We start from the raw sequence: 13,338 nt of genomic DNA, 5'->3' as shown, positions 1-13,338 counted from the left end.
AATCATCTGGTTGGCCACTGTGGGAAACAGGATGCACGTCTAGATAGGCCTTTGGTGTGAGCCAGCAGGGCTCTTTTTATGTTCATTTCAAATCTGAAAGCTTGTTGGTTCTGATCCAATTGCATTCCATCAAACTGTAATGCCGTTCTGTTTCATCTGTGTTCCTGCTATTTTCTGCTTTTATCTGGTGTGATTTAAGTCTCTCTCTCTCTCTGTGGGAGTGTGTATGTATATGTGTGTGTGTGTGAGAGAGAGAAGCTGCAAATAAGATGAGTGGGGAGGGGAAAGGAACAAGATGGAAGGACATTAAAAGGACATTAATAATACAGAGATTAAAAGGCAAGCCTAGAGAGTCTCACCCATGTTAAGGAGATTTTCTAGGTTTGCCTTTTAATCTGTATAGTATTAACCCTTTAAATACTGTACTTCCAGACAGGTTGGGGATTTTTTTTTTAGCAAAGACAGAGAGGCTAACTTTGGCTCGCTCCCTACCTGCTTGGATCTTGGTTTATTCAAGTGGAGGGGAGGGTAGTACAGAGAGAGAGAGAGAGAGAGATTGTTGCTGTTCTGTGAGTAAAATCAATACAAAAACAATGATATATTCAAGATAATTTTTTTTAAAAAAATGCAGTGTTGGGATAAAGTCACTGAAGTTTGGAGCTAACATTATGGCTCTGCAAAGATGGAGAATATGCAAACTATTGGAAAATCCAGTACTAAATCTGACTTCAGCAGAATTCTCACCTATCCCTAATAGATTATACACTTTTCATCTCCCAGGATTTTATTCTTAAGATTTTCCTGGAAAACATAGGTATAATTTTTGTCTATTTTTTATTTAACCACTTCTGTTCAATACTTTCTTCACTAACTATTGCTATCAGCATATTATTTGTTTATATGTTGCATATCCATGGTTTGAGATAAGGACATTTTGCCTGAGGCAAAGTACCCCCTCCCCCCCGCAAGTCAGGGTTAGAGATGTGAAGGCCCAGAAAATTTATTTTAAAAGCCCCCCCCCCCATTTTCTGGGTTTCTTTTTCCTGGGCCTTCACATTTCTAGTTCAGGTACATAGTACTTGAGGCCAGTAAAGATATTTTGGCACCTAAGGTAGAAAATTCCACAAGCATTTCTTTTCCCTCCATGTCAGTAAAAGTACAACAATAATGATTTAAATAACCATCAATTTTCTGCTCTTTCATGATACCCTAAATCTACTTCCTGAAGAAACTACCTCACACTCCCTAATACCAGGGCCAGCCTTGAGAGGTCATGTAGAATTACTAACTAATTTTTATTAGGATGGGCAATAGTTGAAAGGATTATAAAGGTAGAGCTTTGAGCAGGAGAGACACAATTAGTGGAATTTTGCCCATGGATTTAGCCTTTGACCTCCATTTTTGTGTTTATTTTCATAGAAATCAGCCTGTATTTATGACAGTTCTTGGCTATATAATTTTAAATGGCATTATCTGCACAGATGAAGAACTGTGAAATCATAAATGATGAACTGCATGGTCAGAAGGATTTGAACAATGCAAGCTTTAAGGTCACACACTTGGGGACTAATTATAACAATCTCCTATCATCTTGACTCATCAGTTGGAAGTGACAGGGAGGAAAGAAGGGGAAGAAAGTCCTGAGAGACTTGTTTCAGTATGAATCAGGCAGCCTGAACATCATGCTCAAGAAAGACTACTGAAGACAGAGTCCTAATCATGCAGGAAAAAAATCTACCAGATTGATGAGAAAAATCTTATAAGAGTATAGAAAGGCCTATTTAGCTTAGCACAAGAAAGCTGAATGGACAATTAAGTTCAAGAAGCAGGTAGGAAAATAAAAGCAAACTCATGAAATAAAATAAGATCAGAAAGCCAGAAGATTTCTAAGAAAGCTGTAATTCTGAAGAAGAGCAGTTGGGATCTATTAAAATTTATTTAAAAATTTTTAATTTGCCTTTCTTGGTATGTTTAGTCTGGGGAAGAAAAGGTTAAAAGGAGACAGAGGGTTATATCCAATGAAGTCATCCTGTTAGTGCAAGGACTTCTGCCTGTGCAGTAGAACTTTCTGGCCCCCTCCTCTCCCCAACCCACCCCCGCAAATCTCTTCTGGCATTTTCCCCACCCATCCAGAGCAGATCTTGGTGGTGCACAGGGAGAAGAGAGGGAAAGGAAGTCCTGTTGCACAGGCAGAAGTCCTTGCACTAACCAGATGACTTCACTGGATACAACCCATAGGCACCTTCAGATATCTGAAGGGCTATCTCATAGTAGATGGAGCAGGTTTGTTCTCATTGCTCCAATGGCAGGACGAGAACTGATGGGTGGAAGTTGGAAAGAAGCAGATTGTGGTTAAACATTGGGAAACCCTTTATAACAGTACGAGCTGTTTGACAGTAGAATCACTGTCTTGGGAAGAGGCAGGCTCTCCTTCGCTGCAAGAGCTGAAGGAAGGGCCAGATGGTCATCTTCTGTCCGGGATGCTGCAGCTTCATCCTGCATTATAGGCACTGAGGAGCGGGGGGGGGGTAGGGTTGGATTCTATGACTACCCAGGTCACTTCCAGCTCTAAAATTCCATGGTTGTGCTATTCAGACAGCTTGCCTTTTATAAAAAATAATTTCTAAAAATACTCTCTGGAAGAGTAGAAAGGGCATTCATTAATGCTCTAGATTAAGTGCAAAAGGGGTGGGGTCAAAAGGGTTTGGAGAATCTAAGTGTTCCAGTTAAGGCTGCAAGGCACGTTACTAAAAAAGTAGTCACTTCCATGTTAGATACAGCATAGTTTCCTGATAATCAGTCATAACTTGTGATAACAACATATAGGATGTATACACACATGCTGGGATGCTGTGCTTGACCACGGCTCCCCAGTATTGGTGCACCACACATACACATCTGCATCACAACCCTGCACTTGGTCTACACATAGGAATCACTAGATTTTCTACAATGGAGTGACTTTTATGTCAGAATTTGTTAACAGGTAAATATACTGTATCTTTTGATATCTTCCTGGTGTAATAAACCAGTAGCTAACCCTCTTCTGTATTATCACTTATCTTGTAGTGGCCTCTGCTGGTAAAATTAAGAATTGATTAGTGTTTTGTGGATTTTTAGAAACCGGTTTTAAGAGTTCATTTATGAAAGATGATGATGCGCATGTAACTCCTTGGTTGCTGCGATAAAGATATCTGCAGTCCAGTGTGGCATAGTGAACAGAATGTTGAATTGGGACTAGGAGACAGAGGTTCGAATCCCTACTCAGCCATTACTCTCTGGGTGGCCTTGGGGTAATAATTGCTATGGCTCAGCCAATCTCTCAGGGTGCTGCAAGGAGATAATGGAAAGGAAAACACGTCATTATTTTTATATATTTATTTAATGTGTTAGATGCCTACTACTAAAATAGTGTCGTGACTTCCAGTATAAAATGCAGCATACAATATGCACAGATTAAAGCTGAACAACAACAAAGGAATTGTCATATGCAGCCCTAATACAAGCAACCCCCACATCTCTACTAGAGATGTGAAGGCCTGAGAAAAAAAACAAGAGCAAAATTCAGTGTCTCTCCCCCCCCCCCCCGTTCTTTCCAATTTTTCAGAAAAACAAAAAAGGCTTTGGGAAAAGGAGGGGATGTGGTTTTTAAAAACAACAAAATTGTTTTTCCTGGGCTTTCACATCTCTATTCATTCATATCACCATTACTAGCACAAAAGATGACCAATATAATGCCTAGCAGTACATAACAATATCAGTACTCAAATGCTTGGGAGAAGAGGAAGGTCTTTAGCTGGCTTCTAAAAGATGTTAATGTCAGCACCAGATGGCCTTTTCACAAATGGAGGGTCTACAACTGAAAAGGACCTATATCTTATTGTTGAAATGGAAATGGACTGCCTTCAAGTCGATCCCGACTTATGGCTACCCTATGAATAGGGTTTTCATGGTAAGCAGTATTCAGCGGGTGTTTACCATTGGCTCCCTCTGAGGCTAGTCCTCCCCAGCTGGCTAGGGTCTGCTCAGCTTGCCACAGCTGCACATGCGAGCCCCTTCCTTGTCCACAACTGCCAGCTGGGGGGCAACTGGGCTCCTTGGGACTATGCCGCTTGCCCACGGCTGCACAGGTGGCAGGGCACGTAACTCCTGAGCCACTCACTCACTTTAGCTAGCCCTTTACATCCAGGAGACACAAGCGGAGATTTGAACTCACAGACTGTGGACTCCCAGCCAGGCTCTCCTCCCCACTGTGCTATATTAGCTGTCTCTCTTATTGCTACCCTCCAGATATTTCTTGGAAGGGGTACTCAGAGAAGAACCTCTGATGACAACATCACGGTCTAAGTAGGCTCATGTCAGAAGAGACATTCCACAAAGTATTAGAGTCTGGAGCTGTGTGAGGATGTATAGACTAAAACCTGCACTTTCAATCTAGAGCTGTTTGAGAGATTTCACTTGAAACTTTTTTTGCGTGGGTGTCTTTTTTGAGAGGAGAGAGATTTGGGTGGAAAAAATGAGAGAAGAGAAATACATTTCTGAAGGGAGGCAGCAAATATTTATAAATTTTTGGAGGAAGTGTGGTTTAACAGTAAAAATGAGAGCCACAAAGTCACTGTTACAATATTCTTTCCTTTAATATAAATTTTCTGTATTGCTTCAAGTCTGGAGCCTTGGTTGGAAAGAAGTTTTTTTAAAAAAAATGTGTGTGAGGGCGGGGGAGAGATGCTATCAGTCTCCACATTTTACTGATAAATCATCTTTCCTCTGGACATTTTAAATGTTTTGCTGGCCCCTCTGAGAGTGTTGCCAGAACTGCTGAGTCACATTTGTGACCTGTGGATGGGGCCGAAAAAGAGAGAGGGCATTCTTTGTCCTGCGGTAATTCCATCCAAACATCTTGGAGGCAACACCAACAGAAAATATTTGAGAGGCAGGGTAGGGCAGAGTAGAATCTGAGGCATTGAATTCTGTTTTGCATATTAATCCATCCAAGTATTTCACCTTAACAGTCCAATCTTAACCATATTTACTCAGAAGTAACTAACAGTGATTTCAGTAGGATTTCCATCCAGGTAAGTATGCACATACAGTTTTAATTAAATTTATAATTTAAGATTCTGTTTGTTTTTTTTGACTTAGCTGTAACCTCTAGGTGCTACTAAGGATGCAAGTCTCTTTTTCTGGCTAGCGAACAATATTTATTTATTTATTATTATTTATTAATTAGATTTTTATACCACCCCATAGCCGAAGCTCTCTGGGCGGTTCACAACATATAAACATCCAATACAATTTAAAACATTATTAACAACTAAAAATGAAATGAAATACCAAAAAACCAAAATATAATTAAACACATCAACAATAATGGGAACCCTTCTTGATCTCTCTTGTGCAGGTAGAAAGGTTGGCCTTTTATGATTGCATGACAAAAAATCAACAGGAAAAGCATTTCCTAGCAAGGAGATGCATTGAGAAAAAGCTTCACTTGTTGAATATTTGACTGTTATGCGACTATTATAGTGTTAAAGGTGCAACAAAACAGGGCAATCATAGACATCAGTGGAAGCTGCTCCATTAGGGTGAATGGGGCACTGTCCCACAAACCTCTTTATGCCCTCAGCCAGTCCTCACCTGCCTGCCTTCTTAAATTCCACCTTTCTGTATCAGTTTTGATTTTTTTTTAAATGTTCTCAAAATTTCATTGGGCTTTTAGTATGCATTTCTCAAAATACATACAGCTTTGTATGCACTTTTGCCCAATATACACATTTTTACAAACAATTTTCTCTAATGTAGCACATTTCCATATGCTATTTTCACGAATGTGTGCACTTTTCCTCATATATGCATTTTTGTACACATTCTTTTGTTGGAGAACTGCATATGTAGCAAAATTTGGAAAAGTGCACATTTCAAAGGATAGCTACACATTTTTTGGTTGGAGAAAAATTTGGAGAAGTGTGAATTTCAAAGGATAAACGGTGTTTTGGTTTGTGTATTGTTTTGAGAGGTGCAAATTAGATTGGTTTGTGAGCTAAGCCAAATTCTTCTCCATTCCTAACTTCAGGGCAGTAGGGAAAGTGAGGATTTAAGAGAACTCTGAGCATAAGATATCCAAAGAGAGAGGGGAGACTTTGTTGAGCTGAAGGTGAAAAAGGAGAAGAGGAAGACAGTGTGAAGATTAAAAATGCATTGAGAAAAGAGAGGAAAGTCTACGTATATATACTAAGCATCCTTTATTCAATATAGAATAACGAGCTCCTTTGTACATTTACACCCGCCCTTCTAGGGTGCAATTCACACAGACTACCAGAGATGGTGGCTTGGTTAATAACACTCAGAGAGGACATGGCTGAAAGGAAGATTTGAAATGGAGATATCCCTACTTACTGGTACAGAGTGTGTGGAATTTAATTTGTCTTTCATTTTTTTATATATATTTTCTAGTGTGATTTACAATCTCTATTGCTTGTCTCCTTTGAGAGGAAAAAAGAGGAGAAAGCATCCCACTTCCAGGGCCATGCTTTGCTATTTCAGAAAAAAATGGTTGTATCGTTGTTTCTCTTTCCTTGTTTTTCTTTAAAGAATATTTGCTTCTTCATTGCATCCTTATATTTTGTGCTGTTTTATTTTAGATGGCAAGGAATTTGATGCATTTGTGTCCTATGCAAAACCAGATTCTCCTGAAGCAGATCAAGCACTACTTGTTGAGGAGAAGTTTGCCTTGGACATTCTTCCTCAAGTTCTAGAAAAAAAATATGGATATAAGCTATGTCTCACTGAAAGGGATATCCTTCCAGGAGGAGGTAACATCTTACATAATTGCATAATAAACGCAGCTCTTAAGCATATATTGTATGTTAGGAAAGCTTTACTTGCCCCTAATACCAATAGTAAATTTTCCTATATAGCAAACATATCCCCGGGATTCTCTCTTTGTTGTACTCTGTTCCCAACCAGCATGACTAAGGGCCAATCTGGGTGTGGTATACTTGAGATCCACAATTAGATATCATTTTTTAAAAACTGTCCAAAGCAACTGCAGGGGAAACTGATTTGGATTGCAGTACTGGGGGAAGAGTGATATAACCCTCCCTCCTAGGGATGAGAGAGAAATTCAATTCAGTTCACATTTAAAGCTGAATCTATCAAATCCACAAGTTCTGAAACAATATTAGAACGAAAAGGCAGCCAACCTTTGAAATTCACCCTTATCTGAATTTTGCGATGCAGTTCTCCAACCAAACAAGGTTTACAGAAATGTATATTTTAGGGGAAGTGTGTGTAAAACGAATCTGTTGGTGAAAATAATATACAAAAATGCATTCTGTTACAGGAGAAATTGCTTGACAAAATATGTTTGTTAGTCAAAACTGCACAGAAAATTGTATTAGGAGAAATCTGCATTAAAATGTTGAAGAATTTTCATGAGGATTTTTTTTAAAAAAAATAGCAAATTGATGTAGAAATGAATTTAAGATTGGAAAAATGAGAAACGGAGAGAATTGAAATTGATAGATCCTTCCATCCCTGCTCCCTCCTTTGTTGCTTTGGGAGGTAGGGGTAATTTTCATTGAGAAAACAGACATGGAAAGGGGTTGACTCCTCCCCCTCCACCACTACAGTCCTGATTTCAGGGGGGGGCAGCTGCTCTTATTAAACATTTTTTTTAAAAAAAACACAGTGGGATATTCAATTATAGATCTCCCAATGTCAAATTTAGCTGTTAAGTCTAGAAGTATGTGCTTGCTTGCAGTTTGTTGCTGGCTTATTGATGGGAGTACTTCTGGATGTGTTCCTATCAGTTGTGATGTAGTGTTTAGAGTCAGACTAGGACCGGGGAGGTCTAGGTTCAACTCCCCACTCAGCCAAGAAGCTCACTGGATGTGCTTTGAATCGTTTTTAAAAATATTTTTAGTTGCTTGTTTTAACTGTTTTTATTGATGTTTCTTGGAAACTGCTTGGCAAAAAATAAATACAACTATTGTTCAGCCTAACCTACCTCACAGGTTTGTTGTGTGGATAAAAGATGGGAGAATCATGGAGACCGCTTTCTTCCTTGGAGAAAAAACTAATAATAATAATAATAATCACCTTTAGCAATGGGGGGAAATTAGATTCAGTTGTTGTTGCTGCTGCTGCTGTTGTTAAAGGTGAACCTGCCCAATTTGTATTTTCTGAAACAGTACGAGAACTGAAACACAGCTGTCCTTCTAAATTTGCACTTCTCTGAATTTGCAGTGCGGTTCTCCAGCCAAGTAACATGTAAAAAACATTGCACAAAAATGCATTTATTAGTGAAAATAACATTATTTTATTATGCATTATTTTAGGGGAAATTACTTTGCAAAAATGTCTGTTAGACAGAATTGCATATAAACATTAATATGTTAGGAAAAATTAGAGCTACAAATTCTGATGAATCTTCACAAGGACTTCTTTTTTTAAAAAAATTGCAAACTGTTGTGGAAATGTGGAGAACTGAGCATATGACTGGGGGGGAGGGATGAGAATCTGGGAGAAACCGAAACTGATAGATTGAGCCATCCCTATCATACAGCTTGCATTTAGCCAGCAATAGTTTCACCCGGAGGCTGCAATGCTCTACACATGTACCTGGGAATAAATGTCACTGAGTTTAATAGTGCATATGATTCCACTATAAATCACTGCTGGAAGACCAACAATAGCTAGCTTTCTCCTAATTGGCAGTAGTTTATGCTAGTACTTCATCTCAATAGTTGCAGATACACCAAAGTGAATAGGAGTCTGTTATTCCCCACTGTGTTGGCAGTGTGAATAATTCAGAAAAAACATACTTTGCTGCTGAGATGTCTGCTATCTCTGCAGATGAAGATGGCCTTGGTGCTGCTGTTCTGTCTTTTCCAAAATGCACGTTTTTGACGGGTATGAACACATTAGGCTCATGAGTGTTGACATATCAGGCAATCGTCACTTGACACATTTTTCCACTGGCTGCCATTTTGTAAACTTTTAAAAATAAACCTTTTAATAAGTGCTAAAATGTTTTTTTTAGCTATATTTTAAATAATAGTTTGGTGTGCAATAGCACTTCAGTTGGTGCTTCAACATTGGTGCTATAATCTATTTAACAATAATTTTAAAAAAGTTTCTAATCTTTCTTAAAACTGAAAAATAATTTCACATTTGTGCTTAAATAGATGTACTTTAGAACAAATTCAATCACTTATGTAAAAACAATCAATGAGAGACACATGGCTTCTCGTGTGAATTTATTTTCCCCACCCACACATGTGTGTCATGCTGACTAATGTGGTGGTGCATAGCGGGACATTATGCATATAAAAATACTATGTACCCCAAAGTGCAGAAAATCAATTACAAACCCACTTGGAGCTTATAGCAGAAGAAAAATGACTGAGTAGTGCTAGAAGCAAATACTCATAAGGTGCCTCAGATTGCAGTGTCCTGTACTCATTTACCTGGGAATAAGCCCCATCAAACTCAATGAGACTTACTTCTCTGACTAAGAAGTTCTGAGTACTCCATATGCATAGTTGGTGCATATGGAGCAATACAAATGGTCTGCAAGCACAATTCCACCCTCTTCCTAAAGGCAGCTCCAGTGTTGCAAAATGTTTTCACTGATTTCATGCCCTAAACAAACCAAAAGAAAACCATGTTAGGGAGAAAGCAGGAGAGGCACTGATGAATTGCGGATTTTCAGTTAGGAAGGGGTGCTTTTTATCTCTTTCTCAAGACCTGAAGACCACAGTTGGTTCTGGGGCATGGCAGGTTTGGAAAAGAAACCCTTACTCTGCCCCTTGAACTAAAAATAGGCTCGTTGATGGATTGAAGGGTGGTGAAGGTGGATATAATGTGAGTCGGAAGTAAGGCTGGAAAGGGAACTAGGACTCTTCAGAGTTCCCTTGTCCATCGGGTTTAATGCACATTCAAGCTGATATAGTCCAGTTTCTGCCATTCTCTATCAGGAACCATTTATCAAGATCTTGATGTTCCCTCTTCATTGCCAGGGTATAAATAATAGTTTGTTGTGGGAGGTGGTTTATGTTGCATAATATATATGTTGACAATAATAATCATTTCTTTTTTCCAGCATACACTGATGACATTGTAAATGCTGTCAAAAAGAGCAGACGAGCAATCATGGTCTTAAGCCCAAACTATGTCAACGGACCGGCTCTCTTTGAGCTCGAAGCAGCAGTCAACACTGCCCTGGAAGATAGGACAATAAAGCTCATCCTAATTCAGTTTGAGTCTTTCCACGAGCCAGAGTCGTTACCTCACAATGTGAAGGCTGCTCTCAGGGTTTTGCCCAGGATTACCTGGAAAACATCGCCCTCTCCCACTGCAAATAAGCAGTTCTGGAGAAAACTGCAGTATCGCATGCCAGTGAAGCACACCAACGGAAGTGAAGGCCAGCAACCTTCATTTTCCTCCCTCCAGCAACTGGGCATGAATAATAGAAAAGACGCGGCAGGGAGAAGAAGCTGGACGAAGAAGTGGAGAAAGATTTGGGAAAGAACTTCCCTAAACTGAAGACTTGTCAGGGGAGGGGAGGCCATAGTTCAGCGACAGATAACACGCCTCATGTACAGAAGCCTCTTCAGCTGTAAAAAGGTGTTGGACAGCAGGGCTGAGAAAGACCTTGGCCTGAAGCCTTGGAAGCCTGTACAACAGCGTCATACGTTAAAGCAGGGTTATCTTTTGCTCTGTAATAGTAAAGTGAAATTAAAAAATTCTTATAAAAGTATTTTGTCATAGTAAAAGATGCTGAATGCAGCTGAGCTGTGCCATGTCTTCGTAACATAACTATTTATTAATAATTATGATATGCCTCAGGGGTAGTAATACCCACCTGCTGGAGTGAACTCTGGACAAATGTTTTAAGTTCAGTCTCTGATCAGTGATACTGGAATGTGATTGTGGCTCCCGACTTACAGTATAATCCCTTGCTGTGCTCAGTTACTCCTAATTTAGGATTGCAGCATTAGCCTTACATAAAAACTGGTAAGGCTCAGCGAAGGAAATGTGACAAACATTTATACATAAGTAGTCTTAGGATTGCAGTTTCTAGAATTTAACACTCCAGTGATAAACATGCTAGGGATGGGCAAGTAAGTCAATTCAATTAGCCTTTGAAGAGGAATCTATTCAAATTTGCACTTTCCAAAACGATACGAAAACCAAAACACAGCCATCCTTTGAAATTCACACTTCTTTGAATTTTACAATTTGCCAGCCAAACAATGTTTAGAAGAATGCATATGTTAGGGGAAAGTGTGCATAAAAATGAATATATGAGTGAAAATAACATACAAAAATGCATTATATGATGAGAAATTGCTTGCAAAATGTGTATATTTGTCAAAATTGCCTACAAAGATGTGTTTATTAGGAGAAGTTCACACTAAAATGCTGGAGAATTCTCAGGAGGACTTTTTAAAAAAAATTAGCAAATTGCTGCAGAAATGTGGAGAACGAAATTTAATACTGGAAAAATGAGAACCTGAGAGAACTGAAATTGACAGATCTTTCCATCCCTAATGCATGCTTAGTAAATTTCACTACAATCAAAGAGACTAAACATGTTTTAGCTAGCACATCTTATTGTGGACATATTTACATTGTAAAGTCAACACCACTGTACGCCTTGGAACTTGCCACTGACATTTGTTATGTTGGTTATCGTGGAAAGGACCAAAAGTTTAAGTAAAGGCCTTTTAACATGTCCTTCTTTCCCTAGTCACACATCTTTATTTTAACCAATACAATCTCTCACAATTCTGTTCTCTCCTCTTGGTGAGTGACATGTCTTATGGATTGCCTCAAAGTACAGAGCAGATGCAAGAAAATGCAAATGGAGCAACTGTAAAATGGAAAGCACTGTAGGTTTCCTAAAACCAAGTTGACCATGCAAATTTACAGGGCCTCATCATATTCTTATGTTGGGAATATTGCTTTCTTGCAGAAAATTGCATTTACCCTGATGTATGTGGTCACATGGCCAAGTGCTAAACACATACCATGTGTGCATGCTGTGTGAATCTCTCACTAATTGAGTACAGGTGCCAATTGCTTAGCTTCTGGAAAGGGTTATCATTGGACTAAATGATTGCACATAAGGGAGTAGCATTGCATGATTAGGTTCCTTCCCCCAACCAATGGACATTCATTAGAGCTCTCGTGTGCAATATGTTAAACTTGTCCAGATGTACAGAGCAACCCAACTCAGAAGAAGCCAAAGTAAGTTGTGCTGGAGCAAGAGAAGCTGGCGCAAAATTCCACTGCATCCAATTGCCATTCAGGAGCCTCTGAGTTGACTGAACACTGGCTCCACCAGGAGCTGCACGCACAGACCAGAAAGAAAAAGCCTGCTGTCCCAAGTACCCCAATCAGGGAGTAAGCCCTCTCCACTGACTTCTATTGCGATTATTTTCTCAGACCGACGTTTTCCCAGCATAACTTTTGTCTGGATTGGGACCCACAGGAGTGCTCCGAACATGAGTTGGATGTGGCCTAAGTCCCCTCACCTTGCCCCCTCACCCAGCACACCCCTTTTTTGGGCCTTACACTGGCTCCACTTGTGCCAGTCTCGGCTGAGCCGGCTGGCCCACCTAAGCCCCGCTTGAGCCGTGCTGAGGGGTTTACACTGGTGCAGCCCGGCTGAACCAGGACCCAGCCTGCTCAGCTGGAGGTCCACCACATCCAATTCACCTCAGTCCAGCAACAATGCAAGTTGGATTGCACCCTTATTTATTTATTTATTACATTTATTTCCCACCTTTCTTCCTAGGAGCTGAAGACAGCTATCCCTCATCCCATTTTATCTTAAAAAACAAAACCCTGTGAGCTAAGTTGGGCTGAGAAATATAGTGACTGGTCCAAGGACAGCTAGTGAGAGTCATAGCTGAGTAATGATTTGAGCCTCGGTCTCCAGAATCATAGTCCAACACTCTAACCGCTGCACCACATTGGATCATTAGACTGATTTCACAGATGTGAAAGTAAGCATACTTTTCATAAGCATAATGCATGGCACAAGGCAGTCTCTACTAGTTTCACTGCATGGTTGAATCCATGTGGAATATGGAAGCCAGTCAGTTGTACTGTCCACTCATCAATGCAGTGAAGCAAATAAATGAGAGCAAATAAATGTGAGTCAGCAGAGATATGGTAACATTGGTTTCAATATTTGGCTTTTTGCCAAAGATAACCTGATGTCCATATACATTCATGATCTCACCTTGCTGAGTGTTATGAGGTTAGTCACCAGTTATATCGAGGTGTCTTCCATTGCCGTAAAGGCTGGTTGCAGTTCTGGCTGGC

General features: G+C 39.8%; 1 protein-coding gene across 2 annotated transcripts in view; it reads left to right on the top strand.

Moving 5' to 3' along the window:
- IL18RAP (interleukin 18 receptor accessory protein) overlaps positions 1–10,952 on the top strand; it is a 35,573-nt gene extending 24,621 nt beyond the window's left edge. The window contains exons 8-9 of one of the 2 annotated variants that reach the window (XM_061629403.1): positions 6,642–6,812; positions 10,106–10,952. In XM_061629403.1, coding sequence (XP_061485387.1) covers positions 6,642–6,812; positions 10,106–10,548 — 614 coding nt within the window. In that variant the 3' untranslated portion in view covers positions 10,549–10,952. The remainder of the gene's footprint in view (positions 1–6,641; positions 6,813–10,105) is intronic. The other variant, XM_061629402.1, reaches the window with a different exon arrangement.
- Positions 10,953–13,338: the final 2,386 nt, after the last annotated feature.

This window comes from Rhineura floridana, chromosome 5, assembly GCF_030035675.1.
Source record: "Rhineura floridana isolate rRhiFlo1 chromosome 5, rRhiFlo1.hap2, whole genome shotgun sequence".
Lineage (NCBI taxonomy): Eukaryota > Metazoa > Chordata > Lepidosauria > Squamata > Rhineuridae > Rhineura > Rhineura floridana.
Note: the sequence above shows the minus strand (reverse complement) of the source record. Positions and strands in the feature narration are given on the sequence as shown.